The sequence below is a fragment of the Labrus mixtus genome, chromosome 24 (assembly GCF_963584025.1).
Source record: "Labrus mixtus chromosome 24, fLabMix1.1, whole genome shotgun sequence".
NCBI lineage: Eukaryota > Metazoa > Chordata > Actinopteri > Labriformes > Labridae > Labrus > Labrus mixtus.
The window spans coordinates 7005079-7029405 of record NC_083635.1 but is presented as its reverse complement, the minus strand read 5'-3'; the positions used below and the strand labels follow the sequence as shown (position 1 = coordinate 7029405).

The following is a 24327-nucleotide window of genomic DNA, read 5'->3' as shown; positions in this document are numbered from 1 at the left end:
ACATGCATGTTGAGCTTCTCTACATGTGGTTACCTCCAGAGGTGCATCCAATCACTAATTAAAGCTCTTCACATGCTGATATAACGATCAGCATGTGAAGAGGCTGCTGCACAAGTGAGCATGTGATTTCAAACATCTGGTAGGCTTTATACTTTTAAAAGTAAGTGTAACATAGTATCACACAGATGCTAATTTCATAATTACACAATGTCCGACTAGATTCTATGTTTGACTTTTTTTTTTTATCTCCATTTTGTTGGATCAACCAATCACAGCTTCTGAAAAAATGTGTCATACGTAGCAACAGAGTCCAATTTAACAACAAGGACCAAAGAGTGGTGTGGTTTCTAAACTACACACTCTTTTCTGGCAAACTTGTTATAAAGCCCCTCAGTGTTTCCCCCAGGTTTTTTTTTTTGTTAGGGGTGGTGGCCCAATCCCCAGCTCCTTGGGGGGTTGGGGGGGGGGGGGGGGGGGGGTGAACAATAAGATCAAAGGCGTAAAAGACTTTCATGCTCTGCTGAAATAAAAGGAATGCACATACATTACATAAATACAGTATTTGGTGCCTTTCTTTTGGGGTGATGGGAGGTTACACTCACTTGGCCTGTTGCTTAGAACAGAGAATCTTTGCTGGATTGGGAAAGGGATTTGGTCTTCAATTGTCGCAGCGTCACCAGCAGATACATTTCAATTACATTCACAGATTTACTGGTGTTGTAGTCAGGAACACACTAACCGGGACCAGGACGTACCTGAGACCAGAGTGCTCAGAGACAAAGACAAGACCAAGACATTTAGGGATCGAGTCCGAGTCAAGACCAAGACCGAAGGCAGGGCAAGACCAAGGCGAGACCAAGACATTTAGGGATCGAGTCCGAGTCAAGACCAAGACCAAAGGCAGGGCGAGACCAAGGCGAGACCAAGACATTTAGGGATCGAGTCCGAGTCAAGACCAAAACCAAAGGCAGGGCGATACCGAGACAAGACCAAGACAAGACCATGACCATGTATTTCTTTTATACATCAGTATAGTGAGTAGTGAGTAGAGGTCTTCTTTGTTTGATATTCTGGGTCTAACCATTCCATGCTCCAACGATGATACTGCCTCATTAAGACTAACTTGTATGAATAGATGTTTATTTACTAATGGTCATCACTACTGCGAGAAAGATGATGTGGCTTTACATCGTTAGCCTCCACACACAGTCATAAAAAAAAAAAAACATGGAGAGATTGACGAGGAGACACAGCAAAGGTTTTGACATATGACAAACAGACACAGAAGGGAATGAACTCAGAGCTTAACTAGACATGGGGTGATTGAACCCAGGTGTGACAAACAAGACAGGTGAAACTGATGAGGGCAGGAGGTACAACTAGACATGAAACACTGGGTGAAGAACTATAAAATACATCAGCAAACACTGGAAATAAACTCAGGATTATTAACAGAAAATGGCACACTATGACATAGAGAAACACAAGGATATGAAATGACAAAACAAAAGAGGAAACAGTAAAGGCTCAACTAGGAAACGTTAAAATAAAGAAGCACGCAAGGGAAACAAGCAACGCCAGGGAAGAATGCGACAAAATCAAAAATGATGATCCAACCTTCACAACATGGCCCTAAGTCTCTAACTAGACTCTTCTCCTCTGTCGCCCCCTGGTGGTGGAATCAAACTCCATTCCATCTGCGAGGCCCTTTGCACCTTTAAGAAAAAGCTAAAGACCCAACTCTTTTATGAATACCTACACACTTTATATTATTGATGACGATAGTGATGATGATGACGATAGTTTCATCTGATAATGACGATTTCGGGACGGTTTTGATGCGGATTAGAACTCTCAAGAACAGCTGTGGATGTTGTGCTATTCTGTCTTGTCATGTCTGTCGCTTTGGATGAAAGCGTCTGCTATATGAATTGTAGACTTAAATACGTTTTGGGGCATCTAAACAGAAAAGTCTGTCAGTTATGAAACCATTAAAGGAGATCTGGAAAGTGAATATAATCAGCAATAGACACCATGGCTGAAAACTCTGTCCAACTGGAAGAGACAACGCTGAAAATCTTATGGAAGGATTCCCAGTGCTGATTGCAAGAGAAACTATTTCTTAGCAGCCAAGCATACAAAAACATGTCATTAAGCTATTTGAACTTAAAGAGGATATGTTATCCCCCTTCTCCACCTTTTCAAACAGTCCTCCTGTGGTCTAAATCAAACATCTGTGCTGTGCTTTGGTCAAAATATAACATGAATCAAGCACCAGAGGAGGTTTGTGACCCTGTATAAACCAGCTCTCTCAGAACGCTCTGTTTTGGTGTGTGTGTCTCTTTAAATGCAATGACCCCCCCACTGAGTTTTCCCCGTAGACATCACTCCTCTGTAGCGAGAATAAAAATGGCTGACAAGCACAGAAGTTTTGTTCTAGGCTGGGGGTGGAGATATCAGGGGAGGGGAGGGGATTTTTTTTAATTTTTTTTACCAGAATCCCACTGTGACATCACAAGGAGAGCACATTAGAAATGGAGCATTTTGCTCTGTGTTGTAAGACTTATGCAGACCACAAACAAAGGACTGGAATGGATTTATTTTACATGTTGTGGGTCAGTAGACACTCAGGTTACCCAGATATATGTTCAAAAAGTAAAAGTGGATTTTTCATAATATGTCCCCTTTAAATACATGCAATTTCTCTTAAAAACCACTGAAAAAAACAAGATCAAAAAAGGGATAAAAGATGTCCGATTTAAAAACAAGAACTTCTGATTTTCTTTGGAGTAATTTGTCCTCAATGATGCACTCATTTTCCCTCTGATCAATATAGCCCGGTTGCTAATCCAGCTGCAGCTCGTGTGTGTGTGTGATCGCAGCAGAGGACACTGACTGAAGCCTGTAATTGTCCACCGCTAACACACTATTGATCTACACTGACAGACCGGGTCGCACGCAACCATATATACCAATATTGTCCCCTTTGTCTGGCGCCGACAATTAAGTCTGCGTAGTGAAAAAAAAAAAAAAAGGAACGACTGTGTGTGCATATCAATAGGCGATGATTGTGTTGTTTGTGTGTGTGTTACTGTAGCCAAAACGCAGCTACTGTTTGAAGTTGTTCCCTGCATCTATATTTATTCATCGCTTTTGTTTATTTATAAGATTTTGGGTTTTTTTTTTTGGCTTTGCCTCACCCACGCTTAAACACACAAATGATGTGTGCATTATTAAGATGTGCGATTGTGTCGCTAAAGAGAAGACCTTTTTGAGTTGATAAAAGCCAGCTGTGTGTGTCAGAAATAGAAACCTGCTCAGACACCATCGCCTTGCTCTGTTTCCCCGTCTCTCTCTCTCTCTCTCTCGCCTTGTTTTTCCATCTGTTTCTTTTCAACCTCTCCCATTCAGTCACCTCGCTCTTCTGTCTCTACATGATCCTTTACTTTTACCCTCTAAACCCTCCCCCCCTACTTACTATGAATGGCTGGATGTTGAGCATTTGTAGTCCACATTTGGAGTACAAGTGGAAAGTCTGACCCACTTTGCATCCTATATTAAAATCCTCATATATTTTGTTTCTTGAAGTCTTGTCACATTCAATTACTCCGCTGGAAGTATGAGAGCGGAGGATGGGATTTAGGCACTGCAGCGTTTGGTTTCAGTGAATTCTACTCATATCCTCGTACATTATACTCAGCAGCCCCTTGTTTGATAAAAGATTTAGACGTAAGCTTTGTTTTATTAAAGCATAAAACCAGAGGATATCAGATTTGAGGAATCTTAGTGACAAGGCTCAGACTCGCTTTTTTCTGTTTTTTTTCCAAGGAAGTGTTTGCCTTGCATGTAAATGATGAGATATAACACTCGCTCTCTTAACATATTCATGGTTATTTTTCCCCGCTGATTTACGTTTTATCTCTCCTCTTTAATACCTGGATGTGCTGTTGTTTTAAAAGCGTGAAAAAGGTGCCGATGTGGGACTGAACCTCTTTTGTAGATTTACAAGTTCAAAACAGGCAGGTGGAGAGATGGATGAACTTAAAATGGCATTAGTCAGTTAAAATGATGAAAATATCAGTAGCTATTTACAGAAAATAACTTCATGATTTTGTGTTAACGCCCGCTGCACACAGGATGCCTAATCCCTCGATCCCTAAATGTCTTAGTTTTGTCTTGGTCTCGCCCTACCTTGGTCTTGGTCTTGGTCTTGTCTGGGTCTCGATCCGTAAATGTCTTGGTTTTGTCTCAGTCTCGCCCTACCTTGGTCTTGGTCTCGATCCCTAAATGTCTTGGTTTTGTCTCAGTCTCGCCCTACCTTGGTCTTGGTCTTGGTCTTGGTCTTGTCTGGGTCTCGATCCCTAAATGACTTGGTTTTGTCTCAGTCTCGCCCTACCTTGGTCTTGGTCTCGATCCCTAAATGTGTTGGTCTTGTCTCAGTCTAGCCCTACCTTGATCTTAGTCTTGGTCTCGATCCCTAAATGACTTGGTTTTGTCTCGGTCTCGCCCTACCTTGGTCTTGGTCTTGTCTTGGTCTCGATCCCTAAATGTCTTGGTTTTGTCTCAGTCTCGCCCTACCTTGGTCTTGGTCTCGATCCCTAAATGTGTTGGTCTTGTCTCAGTCTAGCCCTACCTTGATCTTAGTCTTGGTCTCGATCCCTAAATGTCTTGGTCTTGTCTCAGTCTTGCCCTACCTTGGTCTTGGTCTCGATCCCTAAATGTGTTGGTCTTGTCTCAGTCTAGCCCTACCTTGATCTTAGTCTTGGTCTCGATCCCTAAATGTCTTGGTCTTGTCTCAGTCTCGCCCTACCTTTGTCTTAGTCTTGTCTTGGTCTCAATCCCTAAATGTCTTGGTCTTGTCTCGGTACACCCTGGCCTCAGGATGTCTTGGTCTCGGTTGGTGTGGTCTTGACTACAACACTAATGTGATCTAACATCAGTGTTTTCTTGAAATATTGTTTCATAAGGACCCATACCCAAAGGTATGTTGCACTCTTTTTGTTGGATATGGCAGGAACTAAGGATTGAGTTAGTCGGCTCCTCAATTTACTACTCACAGAGAAACATGTTATTTAGATCTAGAGTTGACGGAGCTCCCCAACCTTTAGCGATGTTGTCTGGCACTACGACCACCCGACGTCCCTGGATGCACGGCCTGCTAGGACCTCAGCAGCGAGAAATTGTTATCGTGTAACTATCATATTTTTAAAGCTGTAGTATGACTCTCCAAAAAGAAGTATGCTTACAATGTTGATATGATAACTCTTCAATTCTGCTTCACGACTTCCTCCTCAAAGGGAAGACTTCACACCCACTACCAGATGGAATAGAGGAGAACTTAACTCTGTGATCCACTGAGACGTAATCCTACGCCTGATGCTTTTTGTAAAAAGGAAGAAACACTGAGAGCTTCCACATTTTTTTCTTTTGGACCTCAAAAGATGCTGTTTGCTCGCCTGGCTCAAAACCTTTGTGACTTTGACGCTGACTCGCTCCCTTTGCAGGCCCACCCCTCTCCTTGAACCTCAAAGAGCTGACATTTGTGCACAGCGGCGACACCTCACATTCTCAGCTGGGCCTCCTCAATATTTCAGGTCCGGTGACATTTCATTAGATGAAGGGAAGTTTAAGTCTTGGCAAAATGCTTCTTCTCACATCTGAGCTGACCAGGTTAGGTGAGCCGACAATCACCTGTGGGACGAATATGTAGGGGCTACACACACACACACACACACACACACACACACAAACGGATGCAGCTGGCATTAATGGATGCACAGCCTTTGAAGCACACACAGAAGCTAGTGGATGGAGTCACCTTTTATGAGCTCTATGATGCAAATGTCTATTTTGCTGTATGTGTGGGTCTGCATCTGTGTGTATTTGTGTGTCTAAGGATTAACAATGTTTTCCTTCGTTTAACACTACAGGTTGCTTGTATGAAATTCAAAAGATGTTTATTTAGCATGCCCAACTAAGTCTGTTTCAGATTCAGTATAGACACTAGAAATGGATGTAGCATTTAGACACAACGCAAATTGTCCCACACGCTGAGGTCATAGGTCATGCGTGTTCTGCTGTTATTAAATTAAAGCCCTTTTTGGTTTTTTGCACTGCACAGAAGGTTGTGTTGCAGTGGAACATTCGGATCAGGGTTAGATTTATTTATAGAGGATAATGTACACACAAGTGCATGCAAGGGACACCACTTGAGGCTTTATCAGATTTTGCACAGTTCTGGCGCCAGAAAAAGGAATATAAAGCAGTACTTTTCAAAATCAGACTGAAGTTTATAGGAGGTGCAGTAAACCCTATTATACACCAGTTTGATTTAAACGATTACTAATTGAACAAGCACCAAGGTGCTGACCTCCAAAAGGTGTATAGATGAGATAAATGTTGACTGCAACTAGTCGTTTTCTGACCACCACAATAATGTAGTGCAATGCACGGCAACTTCTACAATTTGTTCATTTACTCATATACAATTTGGCTCATTTGGGAATGCAGTCAATGGCGATTCTAGAGTCTGTTGGTGCCCCAGGCAAAGATTAATTGGGGGCCCCTCTAACCAGCATTATCATCCCCATTATGTCTACCAGTCTCCGGACGATTACTCATCTTCCTCCTCTCTTTTCTTTTTTTCACTCCCAGACAGATCATTCCTCTTCATTTTCCTTCGCTGACTATTATCACTTCCTTGATGATGCATGCCACGCTTAGCCGGGCAACGAGAGGTAGTGTTGTCATATGGGGCCCCCTTAGGGAGGTGTCCCACTGTCATTGCAAAAATGTGCACATTTTGAGCCACTGCTGTGGTTTGAAGTCTGTCAGCCCTTGGTGGCCCCCTACTGGCCTGGGCCCCCCCAAGCAGTTGCCTGCCTTGCCTGTTGACAAGCAGCGCGTCTGGATGCAGTGCATTGCCCAAATATACTTCTTTACATTTTTTGAAAAAAAGCTGCAAATGGTGGATTCATTCAGGGGTGGAGCAGCGATTTTAAAAGTGCGGGTGTTCTAATGCTAGTATATTACCGACCTCTAGCAAATCAACACATTCTGTTTCATTTAATGTCCAATAACTAATGTCAGCTGACACATCACACAACAAGACAAAGTTACAAAAGATTATAAATAGACACTGACTTTATGAACATCCATTGTGAGTAACCCAGTTAGCTCTAAAAACAAGATTCAAAACTGCACTTTGTGATGCTTTTATTTTGCTTTTCTTATTGCCTTATGTGCCTTCCGCTACATCGTAAAGTTACGGGAGTAAATAAATACAGCTAAAATAACAACCAAGAGGAGAAAATGTTAGACTTTTACACGTTTTGTGAGGTGGATTTATCTTAAAAACATCTGTTTGGGTGACTAACTCTCTTTCAGAAGGATGCTACATGTAGGATGCTACATTTGTTAGCTCTGAGCTCTAAATGCACGTAACTTTACCGTGCTTCAACTGCAATCGAACAGCTACGATTGGCTTAATTGTCACTTGATAAATCTTACTTGACCAATAGGTTTTCATCGATGACTCCACCTGGTAAAAAGTGTGGGGGATGAAAATATGTTTCAGTGAAAGTGTGGGTGTGGCAACACCCACAACACCCACGGGTGAGACGCGCCTGGATTCATTGTCCATCTTGACATACCGCTCATGTAATGAGCCGTCATGGGTATTCATGTCATGTGTCATCATCTCATGTTGGACACATATCAAAAATGGAGATGCCCGCCCGTGTGTTGACAGGCAATGTGCCCACAATAACAGACTCTTACCCATAATATGACCGCATAAAAATAGCAAATGAATAGTTTGTTTTTGCAAAACAGTACCACCTCCTTAATGCTGAAAATATGGAGCTACCTGCCAAGTTCAATGCCTGCAGAAATATGTACTAGTGTAGGCAGTTTCCTGTCCCTTTTTTTATAAATATACACTCATAAACCAAGGAGACAGGGAGCCGGTCCTGACCACAAACATGATTTTTAATTCTCTTTAAGTGTTTGTTTCAGCTTTCATTCCTTCTGCATTCCCAAGGTAATGACAGTCCACAAAGGAATGGCCAAGCAATCATGTAGGGCTTTAGAGAGGCTGGCTGATACCAAAGTGTAGTGCATTAGGTGGTAATAAGACCAAGCTGGGACTGGATCATGGCTGACACATTTCCCATCCCTGTGAGGTCTAACCATTTAATCGATTTCCATCTGTGTTTCCCATGACTACTCCACTCCAGTGAAAGTGTTGGTTAGCCAGGGAATCGGTTGCGTTGAAGGGTGAGGAGACTTTCTTTTTTTTTTTTTGCTTCGTCTCTGGTGGTAACATTGCTTTTGGATACAATGTTTTTTGAAATTGTAAACTGTTCAAATCAAACCAAAAACGCTGACATGAATAGTTAAATTTTATGTTCGTTTAGTGAAAAATGTTTTTTAAAACAGAAATGATGTAACTCTTTCACTGCAGTTCTCTGCACTACGCCTGAAATGACTAACCGTTTAGTCTTCAGGAATGTTTATTTACCATTCAAATATTAGATTCATGGAGTTGAATTCATTTTATACAACGACCATAAAATATTTGGCGTTACAAAGACAGGAAAGTCTCACCAAAAGTTAACATTGGTACCAGTTCTAAATTTGAGGAAGTAGTTTAAATTCGACCAGCACCCAATGATTGAAGCTTAGGGTGTGATTAAGACCCTCAGTATTATGTCTTGTCACCCATATAGTTTCAACTTCTGTCATGGCAGATATACAGTTCAAATCACCATCATCAAATGATACAGTCCTTCAGCGTTAGCGGGCTTTTCATTTTCATCCAATTTGACCAGAATCTTCAATAGTTTTGAACGCCCTCATTAAATCTGTGAGTCACGTTTACTTTCAATTCAGTCCATTTAAAAAATAAAAGTATAATATGCCACTCATTTGCAAGTAAAAGCAGGAATAAGAGCTTGTGGTGGTGATTTCATTATACTGAAGCATAAAAGGAAATTGAACTGAGAGATCATTTACAAAAATGCCCTCCGCATGGTGTGCATACATGTGTGTTAGTTTGGAACAACCCCCCCCCCCCCCCCCCCCCACTCCCCTCCCCTATTGTGCCGGGTTATTGCTTGGTGTAAACTGTGTGATTGCCTGGTGGCAATTCATAAACTGTGAGACCTTTCACTTCGCTTAGTTCTCATTAAACCTCAGAGACAGGACGAACACCTTCCCCTGCCCAGATCTTTTATATTGGATTCAGAGAGCTGAATCTAATCTGGTACAGTACAGTATGTGCTCTCGCTCGCTCGCTCTCTCTCTCTCTCTCTCTCTCTCTCAGATACTCATACACCTACATGCACAAACACAAATGCAGAGGCTGTGTAAACACACGGTCAATATTTGTGTGGTGGAAAAGTCTGTTCATTGAGGCTTGCAGGTTTTATTTCATGCATTCACAAAGACAATATATGAGTTTTACCAAATTCTCAGAGCGCCTGAAGTTGATCCTTTATCTCGGTCCAACGAAATGAGTGTCAATATCATGTTTGGACTAATAAAACTGCATGATCAACAGGTGATGGTGCAAGATTCCTAGATACCAACAAACATTGCAAGACTATATGTAGGTATTCAGAGGATTTGGCTGCAAATATGCTTTAAAAAAAATCATTTCAAAAGGTAGCCAAGTATTGCTAAATAAGAGAGGGACAAGTTAAACTATGTTGAATCAACGGCTATAATTGATATTTTTGATAATGCAACAATTTGAAATACTACGCTTTGATTAGTTCCCTCAGTTCTTTAAGTTGTGCTGCGTATTGCAGGCTCTTCTACCTTGAACAGAACTGTTTCGGTTGATTTTAGCGGTTGTGTTTTTTTTTTTTGTTTTTTTTTTGAAGCAGCAGGATTCTGATTCTAGCAATCAAGCTCTGAAAGTCACTGTACGCCACCTGCTCGCATGCTGAAAGCAGACATTTCTCTTCCTTTCCCCGTCTTCCTGGTTTGGATTGCTGTGAAAAGCTGAGAGTGTTGTGAAAGATTTTACTTAGAGAAATGACATATAAATAGGATTTCACATGCCGCTTTTATACCCTGCAAACGCTTAAAGCCCACAAAAGAATGTGGACTAAACAATGATGTGCATTTATTGTAAGGAATGGTTTATTGCTGTGAAAATTGGCATTTTCTTTCTGCCTCCATTCTTAATGCTAGGCTAAGCCAATCAGCAACGGGGAGATGATTATAGACAATTTTTGAAAAGGCAGTTGGCTAAAACAACCTTTCTGGGAAGAAGAGTTCAACAGAACCCATGAAGGATTCCATGTTTCCAAAAGTTGGGCGTTTGCTGCTGATTTCCCGTTTTTTATAGCTGTGCATATGGCTTGATGCAGCATGTCCTTGGAGTTAGCAGCTACTGAAATGTACAGATGTGGGTCAAACAGCATTGGAAAAATCATTTTTAGCCATTGCTCTAACGGCTTTCCAAAGACCAGATGGTGCCTGTCCCCACATGCAGTATCGCAGTTTCAGTTATTCAAACTTTTTCTGGAGGCAGAACTAGTTTTACGTGCCATGGGGTTTTTTTTTTTTCCTATCTTTGTTAAAGAGGTCTTCACTTCATATGTATAGAGTTAGAAAATGTGTGATTGAAAAGTACCTTAATTTGTGCAGTTTTATCTATATTCCTATTTTTCCCTGTCGCATCATTTTTTCACAAATTTGGGGCGCTGATGCCAATTGTCTTGCTGTCAGTGTCCAGTGACAGACTAATGAGAGCATGAAGCAACTCATGGAAAAATACTAGTAAACACTGGCAAAGATACTTGCATTTAATTGTCTCATAGCAATGTTGTTGCATGCATTTTTTGCAAAATGCATTTTTTGACATTTAAAGACAGTTTTATGTGGATCATTTTGGCTGTGTTGATGCATATGGCATACAGTTTTGCCACAAGTGTGTATTTTGGGCTGAATTTTAAAATTTCATGAACATTTTTTTCTCAACTCTTCAATACACTATGTTAAAAAAAAAAAAATCACACCTTTAGTCCTTCGTAATTTTTTTGTGCCATTGACTCCCATTGAAATTACATGTTTTGAATACAATGCCATTGTGGTATGAATTTAAATTGTTAGTAATTTTTTCATGTATCCATGATAGTGAGGGACTGGAATTTTATTTTTTACTGTTTTACTGACATAGCATCCAAAACAAAAGCCTGCTAGTATGTCTTTGTTTACATCGGTGATATTGCAGGGAAACTGTGCCAAAGGTGTTTATTATAAACATTACACAAAATGTAAGGAAATGTGTGTTTGGTAGATTATTTATTTGTTGTAACAATGCTTCATGGCAATCAATCTTATACAGTTGGAAAGCCTGTTTATTTCCCTTTTAAATGGTGCCACATTTGTAAGGATAGTATAGTATGTGGGGTTGCGCCCATGAAAAACGTGCCAAATCTTCTCTGCCAATGCCAAACAGCCTATTCTGCTGTTGACTCTTGTTTGGTGTCTTTTAGTGGATTGACGATTGAAACACAATTAATATGTGCTATATGGTGAGGACTGAAGTTAATAATAGTAACCATTAAAAAAAAATGGAAATATACATTAATAGATAATTTTTCTATGGCAGGTGTAACACAAATCCTAGGGTTGTAGGAGGGTTTAGATGAGCTGAGTTGACATTTTTGCACGAGTAGGTTGATCATATCACAAATTAACTTGATACAATGTTGCAGAGAGAGCTTATGTAAATCAATAGAGCTCTATGTGAGTTTCCTGGAGCCTTCAACGGATGTGACATTTTTTTCTGTAATCAACAAATTGCGGCTGTGTGTGTGCGCCTTGAAAACATATTGTATGGACTACACGTGTGTGGTGCAGAGCCATGCAGTGTGGAAGTGGAGCTGCGGTAATGGAGCCAATGATTAGGGGCCATTGTGCAACCCCGGGTTGAAAAAGAAAAGTGTACTTAATTGCATGCATAAAGAATGGTTTGGGTATATTTGTACTCTTGATGTACTAGCTCGAAGTGTAGTCTGATTGCTGCTGAAAAGTGTCTGATTTTCGGGGGTAATACAGTCAATGTACTCCATGTGGTTTCTCAACTTGACTTCCTGACACACCTGCAGATCTCCTTACATCACTGACCCAGCAGATAAATAGACCCATAGCATGTGCATGTCTCACACAAACAAATGGAAACCCTTTAATGTCGGTCGCAGACAAACATTAGCCTACATAAAAAATTGAAGCCCTTTATGCTTGGATTAAAGTCAAGTCATGTCCCTTTATTTAACATTTAAAACAACAGGAGCTGAGCCAAAGTGCTTTCATCATTTGGAATAGATGGGTTACAAACAGTTTCACTACAGATATTGTAATGACCATAAAACCACAAGGGATTGGACTCACACACACGAAACAGTCTCTGAGTGAAGTCTATACTTATATATATATATACATGTAAAAAAAAGAAGCAAAACAGAATCACTGGCAGACAAATCCAAAAAAAAAAAGGGAGCAAGCTAAGTCGAAATCCAGAAACAGCAGAGATCAAATACCAAAAATTCAAAACACGAAGCCTGGAAGGTTTGACACTGGGTGTAAAGATGAACTGGCACAGAAGGAAGGGGAGACACAGACTAAATATTAAAGTGAAGGGGAGGGGGAAGGAGACACGGCTGGAGACAATCAGGGCAGGGCAGACAATCAAACGTGGAGGGAAACACAGGAGGACAGGACGGGGAGGATCTGACAAGAGAGGAGAGGTAGGTAACACAGAGTGAAACAGGAAACAGGAAATAAATAATGAAATCTCAAAAAGGATAACATAACCTAAAAGGCAGAGCAGGGATCTCTTTCAGAAAGCTGCTTTAGTGCAAACTCTGAGGCTGCTGAGGGGAATTCTGGGTTATATGTTTCATTAAGGAAGGTCACTCAGACCCGAGAAAGAGGGGTAACTTTAGCTGTGAGTCAGTTACTATGGTAACAGAGTCTGTGAAAACCAACCTGGTCGGGAGAAACTTTTTTCTACTAGTTTCTCGCCGTCTCTTCCCCTCTTCACAGAGTCGGAAGCACGGTTTCATTTCCTCATTCTTTCATTCCATCTGGGGAATAAGAGGCTACATTTACGTCGGGAGATTAGCGCTAATTAATAACTAAACAGGATATGCCCATAAGTGAGGGGGCATAAAGCCTGGGCTATGTGTGTAAATACAGCGTTATGTTGGGCCTAATTCAATAAGACGCTGAATTTAATTGACATTGTAAAATAAGGTGGGATACCACTATGAGCCTAGCTTAAAAAGTCTTTAAAAAGAGAGTTGTTTTAAAGTCGCTTTTCTGGTTTGCATCTTAATGAAAATACATTTTAGGTTCAATACCATTCCACATATCCCCCCCCCCCCCCCCCCCCCCCCCCCTTTTCCACCTTTTCAAACAGTGTTCTAAATGAAACATCTGTGCTGTGCTTTGGTCAAAATATAACATGAATCAAGCACCAGAGGAGGTTTGTGACCCTGTATAAACCAGCTCTCTCAGAACGCTCCGTTTTGGTGTGTGTGTCTCTTTAAATGCAATGAGTGGAGATATCAGGGGAGGGGAGAGGATTTTTTTTTTTTTTTTTACCAGAATCCCACTATGATGTCATAAGGAGAGCAAATTTGAAACGGAGCATTTTTCTCTGTGTTTCTCCACAAACAAAAGGACTGGATGGGTTTATTTCACATTTTGTGGGTCGGTAGACACTCAGGTTACACAAATATGCGTCTCTGTCGAAATGGATTTTTCATAATATGTCCCCTTGAAAAAATGTTCTCAGGAATGTAACCTTGCAATATGCCTTTATGTCAAACAATATGTTTCAGAGGCATTCAGCCTGAAGGCCCTCAGAGATGTGTGGCTGATATACAGGATAGCGTCTGACAGCCCACTGAGGCCTGCACTCTGTCTTGGACGTTGAGCATATGGGAGTTGAATGGTCATCTGGGATATGCCTTCATGTGTGTGTGTGTGTGTGTGTGTGTGTGTGTGTGTGTGTTCTACAGGGCTGACAATGTGTAATGCATTTGTCATGCCAGCTAGGGCATAAAAGCCTTTTTCTCCTTAACAGAGGCCCAGAGGGTAATGTGGTAATACAGATGAGGCCTGTCATGCTTTTCTAAAAACCAAGGCGAGGAGGAGGAGGATGATGAGCAACATAAGGATGAGAAAGATTCATATAGCCTCTGTGGATCGTGGCTCCTCCACAGGAAGTGGGCTACTAAATGGATGTATAGACAGATAGGTTGGGAGATAGGTTGGTTTGCTTCACAGTGAGATTCAAATTTTTTGTCTAATTCTGTCCTTTAGGGTTAGGGTTACACACTCAGAAGTGAAAAAAACAAATCCTGAATATTGTTTTTTTTTTCTTTCAGGAGGCCTATTATTACCTTTGCATCATGAATCTGTCATGTGTTGTTTGGACGTATGTCAGGTCGGCTCAGCTTCTATGGCAGCTGTGTTTCTTCAAAGACCCCCCCCCCCCCCCTCCCCCCTTTAGTTCAAAAGACAAAAAAAATGAACCTAGCTTGAGTGAGTAGTGTTATGTGTTCTTCTGCACAACAACCATGCTAAAAAAAAAAATCAGTCAAAAATGTCATCTTTTTAAAGATGCTGTTAGTCGACGCCTGCCGTGATTACGCACCGCGGTGTAGATTAAGGACAATTCCCTTCAGGATGTTACAGTTCCAAAATGCTGCAGACCTGCTAAGCTGCAACGAATCAGCTTTTTTTTTTTTTTTTTTTTTTTTAAAACACACACAGTATGCTTTCCCCTTCTGGTGGTATTTCAATTTTTGGTTTTATTGTCACGGAAGGTTTTCTTCCAGGCATTTCTGACCCAAAATCCCAAAACATCCAGATGAGTTGGACAAGTCTACATAATTCTCAAATGAGTGGATATTGTTCATACCTGTTTTTTGTCTTTTGTTGAGCGCGCTCACTGGCTGGTTCCCCTTGTGCATGCTAGCACATACTCTATCCCCTAGTTCACACCATTGAACAATGCCTCGTCCATTTTTCTGCAATTTGAGCGATTGTCAATATCGCCCCAGTGTGCCTTCATTGCCAGATTTCCCCATATGACAACTAAAAATTTGATTCTGTGCTTATTCTTGGGCTTGAATCCCAGTACTGATTCCAACCAATTGTCAAAATAAGGTTTCGGATGCTAGCCACTGACCAGAAGGATGCCAACAGAAAACACCATCTGGGAGTTGAAAATGCAGATATCACCAGAATTTCCCCACTTGGGGGAGAGAGGGTGGAATCAGCAATATTTAAGTCTCAATCTTCATTTGTACATAATTGCGCCAATTCAAGCCACTTTGCAAAAAGCAGGTAAAAGACCTTACTCATTGTTTAAATACCGACAAAAGCCCCTTTTTCCGACCAAAGGACCCCAGAACTAAAAGGGTTCAGGGGCTTCTCTTCAAGGAACTGGAAACGCTGCCTGGAAAGATTCTGCAAATCAGGCTGTACTGCTTTGCAAATGGTTTCTTTAGACCCGTTTTTGATTGGAGGAACTTTCCCACAGAACTGTGTTTTTTTTTTTGGAGGAACTGGACCAAATCTATCAGGGTAAAAATGTAGTTAGTTGTACCCCCCAAAAAAAAAGACCCTGCTAAGGGGTTATGTACTCTCTAAAGGTCCAGGGACTCGTGACAACAGGGCATGCAGCCCCTGCAGAGCTAAATGTCTCTGATTGGTCGGGCACAGCAGGGTGTTAGATCGGCCACTGTTTAAAACACTGCAGCTGAAAGCACATTATTTTCTCCCCTCACCTTTATTTATAAGTCTAGCTTTTACACTTGTAAAAAGGTACAAAACTGTCATGGCTTCCTCTTGTTTAGTTAGTGTATTCCTTGTTTTGTTACCTAGTTAGTTACCTATCCTAGTGTTGATGGTTTACTGGTTGAGTCTTCAGTCAAGATGTACTTTGTAGTTGTCCTCAGTGTTTCTTGATTGCCCTCATTGTCTTCACCTGTGTCGTTAGCCTCACCTGGGTTCATCGTTAGTCATTGGTCCATGTCAGTCGTCGGTTGTTCCCTGTTCCCGTTGATTCCTCTTGGCTCCTTGTGTTTTAGAGCTTTAGTGAATTTTTCAGTTTGGACATTTTCTTGATAGTAAGTTTGATGAAGCCTTATGACACCTCTGGGACTTTTCTTTCTATTTTTGAGTTTCATCATCAGGAAGAACAGTGACATCTGGTGGCAGACTGACATTAAAGCAGCCATTTAAATGTGGAACTGACGCACTGGCACAACACCCCGCCTCTTTGTTTAGAATAAAATCGTTTTTTGTGAGTTCTGCTCTTTGTTTTTTTCAATGTACTGTGACAGAATGAACTGACAACAAGAGGGAAGGAACACTGAGACTGAATGGACATGGTGTAATCAGACACAGGTGAGACTAACGACACGGGTCAAGACAATGAGGGCGATCAAGACTGGAGGGAAACGCACAGAGAGGCAGGAATGAACACAAGACAAGAAACACTGTGGACTGTATGCATGCGACCACTACGATCTCTGTGGACCGGTCACAGGATATAAACGTCCCCCTCCTATTGGCTCGAGCTGAATTCTCCGGAGAATATCCTGCTGCGTTCTCACCAGAGTTTTTCAGTTTGGGTTTTCATGGGCCTAAATCTTGCAAAGATACTTGGTGTAGTTTTATCCCTTAATCTCTCACCCAATTGCCTGATCTGAATTGTAGACAAAGTCATCATTTCAGAAAAAAGAAACTGTCTTTTTGTCCCTTATTGTCTAGTTGGTGAAGCAGAACACGCTTTTTAGAAATGAATCGACGCCTCCCAGCAGGCCTCTGCTAACAAAAGTGTTTGCATCAGTGGCCCGGCACAGCGGGGGTCCCTGGGGACAAAACATGCAGATGTGAACACCTAAGCACACCAGCATGCTCTTCAAGCTGGCAAAATTTACATCCTCATCACAGTGAACGCTAAATAACAGGACTGGATGCACTGGCAATTCAAGAATATATAAAGTCTGAGGAGTCACTGAACCGGAAAGAACAAGTGGAAAGAAAGTAACATGGATCATTTCAGCTCTTTCTCCCAGCTTGTCACAACAAAGTTCTAACTAGTCCAGTGCTGATAGTGAAACAGTCTAAAGATAACAACAGCAAAATGGTTATTTCCCCTTCTCTGATCAGCTAGTGTTTTTTCTTCCATTACCGTATATCTTCTTTTTTTCTCACCATCCACCTGATTTAGTTCCATTTCAGTGAATATCACAACCAAGGCTTCTTGGTTTCTAAGATCGTTGGAATCTCTTTCTACATTGAGGTTGAGTTGGCAAAAAAGCAGCAGTGTTTCAGTAGGCTATGGCATGAAGTGTAAAAACATGCAGAAGTACATTAAAGGAAAAATGTGCAACTTTTTGATCGAGAGATAACCTGCTGCGGTCCTTTTTTTTGGACTGGACACTGCACATCCCGCAGGCACAAGAAGGCAAGGGGGGAAATGTTTTTTGAAGTGTCCAATTATTTTTTGACACATTGAAACCACATCCAAGACGCGGCACTGGCTGAGAATGCCATCATGGACGGCCGGCTGGAGGGTCTTATGCAAACTGCAAGACAACACTGGTCTCCCACCCTGCTGACATTTTCTTTCAGTCCAACAGGTTACATCCTCTGCCCAATTAAAACTGACTCATCTGAATCAGCAGTTAGATATGCTAGCTTTTCCAGCATTGAACTGAGGCGACACAAAAGACACACGCAGGAAGTACAACAAACATGGCGACAACAGCAAACGCGAAGCATAAAGTCATAAATTCGGGACCAACTAGTCGATTTGCGGCAACAAAAAAACACATTTCAACTGACAAGGAAAAACCAAAATGTTTACCGTAATGGATGCACCAGCTAACAGCTAGCCACATTTAGCTTGACCATCATGTTTGTTTACTCTTTATGTTGCGGTTGATGGCGCCAGATTACACATTTTGATTCTGGTTGTTGGTGAATGAATCAATTAGATTTTTCTCTCTCTCTCTCTCTCTCTCTCTCTCTTTCTCGCCCAGTGATTTTATAGATAAACCGATAAAAAGCTTTGGAAACGTGTTGGCAAACATTGAATTGGTTGGAACCAAGAATCGATTTTAAACTGAGTTGTGACCCCAACGATGGAAATCTAATCTTGAGATAGTGAAAGATCCACCCCCCTGTTTGAGAGTGTGTGTTTTTGTGTCTCTGTGTTGGTGTGCATTGAGTAACATTTTTCTAACATTACAGATATCAAGCAAACAAAAGACCAATCTTTGTCTCAAGGTTTCATAGTCTGTATTCCTGAAGCCCCATTTTGTGCTTCCTAGAACCAACCCCAAGTGCTGTTGCCAAGAAAAAATTAACCAACATCCTACATACTGACTGGAAATGCTATTAATTGCCATGGTAATGCAGTAACTGCTCCAAGAAACCACAGTGGAGCTTTTTTTTTTCTGATTTCAAATCTTTTCCTCTCTGCATGGATGGATGGCTCTGGCTTCACGCGAGAAGGAAAAAAAAAAAACAGAAATGAAGACTCTGTTTTATTCTGGCACAGTGACACTGACTGATACAACCACGGTTTAAGCTTTTCATGTATTAGATTATGTGTTCGACTTCATGGCCATATCATGCATCCATCTTCAGTTAGAGGAGGAAAACACTGACAAATGACGAAACAGAATGATTGCATGTATAAATCTCACACGTCCCACTGACAATAACTGCTGGTTAATTCACTCTCGTTTTTTTCTGCACTTCCAGTGAAACCAACAATCGTCGATGTGGGTATATACGTCAACAGCATTGGGCCTGTGTCATCCATGGATATGGTGAGTTAAAATCTCGTACGCATTTGTCAAATGTCCAGCATTAGCATCATCATGCATGAATACTGCAATCCCTCACACTGGATTTGAAGGACATTTGAGCCGCCACAGCTTGCTTTTTTTTGGAGTGAGACAGCCAAGAAAGACAGGTGTGGACGCTTTGTTCATGTCCCGCGTATTTCAAATCACTCATTTGCTTAATCCATACTGATCCACTAAAGAGTCATAGAATGTATTCTGTGAAAAGCTCACAGCGCTATCAAAGCTAAAACAGCTTTATGTGTCTACGTAGAGGAGAAAAGCAGGTCTGGGCAAAGCACATCATTATTTTTTCTTCCAGTGTTCCTGCTTTTCAGGAAAACTTCTAATAAAAAAAATCTTCTACAAATGGCCAGGACATGGATGGGTGAATTCTTTTCACCATTAATTCCTAATCAGCTAACCTTAAACATATACAATACAGAAGTAAAAGCTTTTTGGAGAGGTTATGAGACGATAGGGACGAAGAGCATTAGCATTCTGTTAGCCATGAATGTGACTAAAAAGGATGGAGGATTTATAATGTGTAATGCATTAGGCCTCCGCCGCTTCTGTTCAATAGCTGACCATTCACTCAGATGTGATATTCATTCATATTGCTTTGCATTAGATTCTCTCTCAATGTATCATAATGAAATGAAATGCTTTAAAAAGGTGCACTATGTGGAATTTGAAAGTTGGAGAATGGAAACAATGCTATGCTACATTTTCTCTGCTAAATACACACATTTTATTCAAAGGAAAAAATGGCTCCCTGGAACACTGTTTGGAGCCAAAAAGCTAGCATTTTATCTTCAAACAGTGTTACAGGGACCAAATGTTCCTCTGAGGACAGTTTGTGTATGGAGGTATGAACATATACCACAGAATCTGTACGCTTTTCCATCTTTCAAATTTCTCTACCAAGACTCCATAGTGATCATTTAACAAACAGTTACTTGACATTTAGTGGTTTTTTTAAACATAAAATGAATTTAAATCAAAGAAAATTAAAAAAAAAAATTTGCTTGTGATGTCAATAATAGAGCTTCAAAGACAGAAAGTCGGTGTCGGCAGATCAGACCAGGTAAAAATTGGAGATCAGAATCGGTGCATTCCTAATACATCTAAATCCATACTGAGGGAAACATCCATCGTATTTGCTCTGACTTCTTCTGTCGGTTTCTGTTTCTCTTGAAGATGTGTGGGTGACATTGTAGTTGTCTTGGAAAAATTTACATTTAAAAAAAAAATTGAAGCTTAGTCACATGGGGGCGTTTGGAGACCATGGGAAATGCATTAAGCCTGGGGTCATTTAACAAAGATATGCCAGAGGTCAGTTATCAGCTTCATTCCTTCAGGATACCTTGGTGTTTTTGTTTTTGTTCTGCGCGTTTCTTAAATCATCCAAGTTTGCAGTTACAGGGACATTTGTTCTGTTTCCTAAGGGGACCAGTACAGGCAGTTACAGCTTTTATAGCACACATTTTTGCCTTCTTTACCATTTTGGAATAACAGGACAGTTGTGGTCTTTATGGAAGAGCACAGTATTTTGGTTGGAGCATGACTTATTGATATTGTTGCTCGCTCAGACGCGCCTCTTATCCTAGCTTTCAGGCAGCTTCCACTTACTGTCTGCTCTTGTATATTATATAAAACCACCCTGTCAAAATCCCCAAATCATTAGAATACAAGGTTTATTGTTGACCAATGAAATGATCCCTGCCTGATATCAGAAAGGTTCCATTTACTTTAGGAACATGTTGTATTTGCGGTTAAAGTGTTCATCCACTTTTGCCCTCTGAAGCTTTATTAGTTGAACTCCAATTGGTTGCACGGTGGTGCAGTGGTTAGCATTGTTGCCTTACGTAGTAAGGAGGTTCCTGGTTGTCTCTATATGTCAGCCATGTGACTGACTGGCAAACAGTCCAGGGTGTAACCCCGCCTTTCACCCAATGACAGCCGGGATCGACTCCAGACCCCAAATGGGAAAAGCGGTAAAGATAATGGATGGACGGAATCCAATTGTTTTCTTTATTACTTTGGAATCAAATGGCACTTCTTATATCCAAGGACCTCAATTATTATTATTTTCTTAATTTAAACGGTGCTATTCTTTTAATAAAAGCTCATCATGATCTTCTTTAATTTGGCTGAACATGCTGTTAAACTGATCGACCACACTCTTAATTAAATGACAGGGAAAACCAAACAACTGTGATCGACGCCAATGTCAAAGGTTACAAGGACTTTTATCTTCTAACTGAACCATTTTTGACTGATCATTTTTGTCCGCCACACTTTAATGATGGCAAGGAAGACAAGAATCAAACATCATCTGCTTTCTTGTGTTGTATCATGCGGTGCGTCAAAATCAAGATCATTATCGCTAATAAGTCAAAATGCAGCTTGGATGTTGTTTTGAGCCTTTTGTAGGCGTTTCCCATGTAGACTTATTCACATTTGAGCTGTTTCAAAGGTCGCTCTTGCATAGAATTTTACTTTCATTTGTGTCATGCTCATGAAGTGCAACTCTGCCATGTTCCACTCTGGTACTATAGGGTTCAACCTATAGGCTCTGTCTAGTGGACAACCTGGCTTCTGCTACCGGGACAAGACCTCCTGAGCAGTTGATTCCATTTTCATTGAATTCTGTGACTCGGTCTGTGTTTTCTGTATCGGGACTATCAAAGGGCCTATGCTGAGGGAATACAGGATCTTTGTCCTATGCCTGATTTAAAATCCTCAAACTCAATCAAACCTGTTGGGAGTTTTTGAGCTGTTTCCGGATGTCCTTGCATTCATTTATGTGACTGTACTATTGTACTACATAGGCCATCCATTAGATACTCTTTGTCTGTTGGTGGAGAGGTTGCTTCTTTAAAATAGCACCACTAACACACATATACATAGGTTGGTAATATAGTTTAGTGATCTCTGTAGTAGGTCAGTGAGGCATGGCCGGGGTCAGCTCCCTGTGGGACGCCCAAACTTTGTTTCAGCGGAGAATAGAGATACCCGCTGAGACATTCCAGTGATTTTTCTCCTGTGTAAATGCTGATTGGATTCACCCTGTCAGGGCGGATGGATGCTGGTCAGTGGAATGTAAATCTTTGTCCACCCTCGGGGGTTAGCTGGACTGGAATTAGTGCAGAGTCACAATTCTTATCTCTTTCTCCTTCCGCCTCTTATCCAGGTCTCGGTGGAAATGTTACCATGTCAGAGAGAAAATAACCGATTTCTTCAGCATGGCCTTGCATGACTTGGTCTTGCCTTGGTTTTTTTGGGGTTCTTTTTCAAAGCCCCATAGTCACTCTGAGCTCTCTGCTTGAACCTTACCCATCATGTGACCTTTATTCTGCATGCGTGAATCTGAACTCCATTGGATTTGTATCCCTATGTATGTGAGATCTGGATGAAAAACCAGGTCAAATCCTGAAGGTGTGCTACAGTACATGCATAATCCATATTGATCGTACACACACAGCAACGGTCTCCAGAGTGAGCAGACAAAACCAAGCTTCTCACTGCAAAACATGTACTTCTTTCCTTATTTTCTCCAATGGCAATGGGCAACTGCTGGGATGATGGAATGCCAAATGAAGCTGATAGTAATTCAGGGACATACTGTGATGAATGGTTGATCAAACGGCATTAGAGGCATTTAAGACAAGCAAAAGTGGCTGCACTTTGACATTGACACTAAGTCGACAGCCTTCGTTTGAGCCAGGAAGTGGGTGGCACCTTGAATTTGTCGCCTTGCTATCGAGCCTGCCAGTGTGTATTACCCAGGCATGGAATTTATTAGTACCACCTGCATTGCCCGTGAACTAGACTGATTACATGAAAACCCAACGGAAACCATCATCCCCTATTAATATCACTATGACTAAACCAACCTGAGGAATGAGACTGAGGAGGGGAGTGAGAAATGTTGAAGCCTCTGTCTCTAACTGCCAATTTGGGGTCCGTTAATGCTCGATATTAATCTTTAATATTGCAAAGTGATAGGCTGCTTCTCAAATCCCTGCATTACATTTCTGCATTATGTATATTTTCCACAAGTGTTTGAAAACTGCATTTGAGGGATTAACACAACAAATTTGTACAACTTTATTTATCCCAGAAGGGCAATTCAGTTTCACAGCAGCAGCATTCAGACACATTCACATGTCAGTAACAACAATTCAACAGACGAACCGGTCGTCAAATGAGAAGCCAGCGCTATCAATCCAGAATTTCATAATACATCGACAGGAGCCGTTTCACAAACACTAACGGACCGCCACACACACACAACAAGCTAACATGTCGGCAGTGCAGACGTTAGGTGCCCATCAGCAGCGGGGAGAAAAAGTTTGACACTTTGCCATAAGGTACACAAATTTTGCATAGCTAGTGGGAAACGAATGGGAAACTAACCACTCAGTAACCAGTAAGTAACCAATAAGTAAGCAGTAAGTAACCAGTAAGTAACCAATAAGTAACCAGTAAGTAATGGGTAGATAGTAAGTGCTTCCTCATTACATGTTCTAGAGTAGCTAATGATTAGTTACTGGGAAACAGATATCAAAAATCCCATATCAGTGGGGCCCTATTATCTGATTTAAAAAAAAAGATGAAAATAAAAAATGTGACCAGAATTAGCATGTCCAGATATAAAATAAAACACCTTGAGTTGCCCAAACACCACCTTTGGAAATATCATTGAATAGGCCTAAATGTCCTTGTGTCGCATTGTTTCCTGCCAATTGTATTTGCTATTAAAACGTTGTTGTAAATGAGGATTATTTTTAGGGGACAAGTGTGTCCTGGCACAGGCATATTATCGCAGTGTTATCTGAACAGCAGCCCACTCGCTATCCCTCGTGGGGATGGGCTTGTGAGCACATACCTCCTGTGATCATCAGTGGAGACTGCGCCGCTCACATCTGTCTGAAGTGTCAAAGCTGATCATTTTCACCTATCTGGAAGTGTTGGGCTGCTATTCGCGGCCCTGTGACTGTGGTGCCACAGCTGAGCCTTTTTATCACATTCACAGTGAAAACTTGCAATTTATACGAATAAACATCCTGTCCTACTGGAAGCTCGCCAAGGGCATGATCGTCATCTTCCTACCTTCCCCTCCCCTCCTTAGCGATTCTCTCCAGCAGCAAGATGAGGGTGTAATGATGTAAATGTGTCCTCTTCTTAGAGGCGCAATGGCTAGCAATAGGTCACAGTTCATGACCTACATAGAGAGAAAGGCGTGATAAATGGAGTATGCATGAACACACGTATTACAGCTCACCTTAATGTAAGGTGACAACCAAACTAATAATGCACCATGTTGTGAAACGGGTTGGCATTGGAAAAGCTTTTTTTTTTTTTACCATATTATCTTCATTGTAAATTGGACAAATGGAGGCCAATGAAAGACTTGAGATATTTATAT

General features: G+C 41.2%; 1 protein-coding gene across 1 annotated transcript in view; it reads left to right on the top strand.

Moving 5' to 3' along the window:
• Window positions 1-24327, top strand: part of LOC132959702 (gamma-aminobutyric acid receptor subunit gamma-3-like) — a 58683-nt gene that overhangs the window by 6457 nt on the left and 27899 nt on the right. The window contains exon 3 of the mRNA XM_061032883.1: window positions 18811-18878. Coding sequence (XP_060888866.1) covers window positions 18811-18878 — 68 coding nt within the window. The remainder of the gene's footprint in view (window positions 1-18810; window positions 18879-24327) is intronic.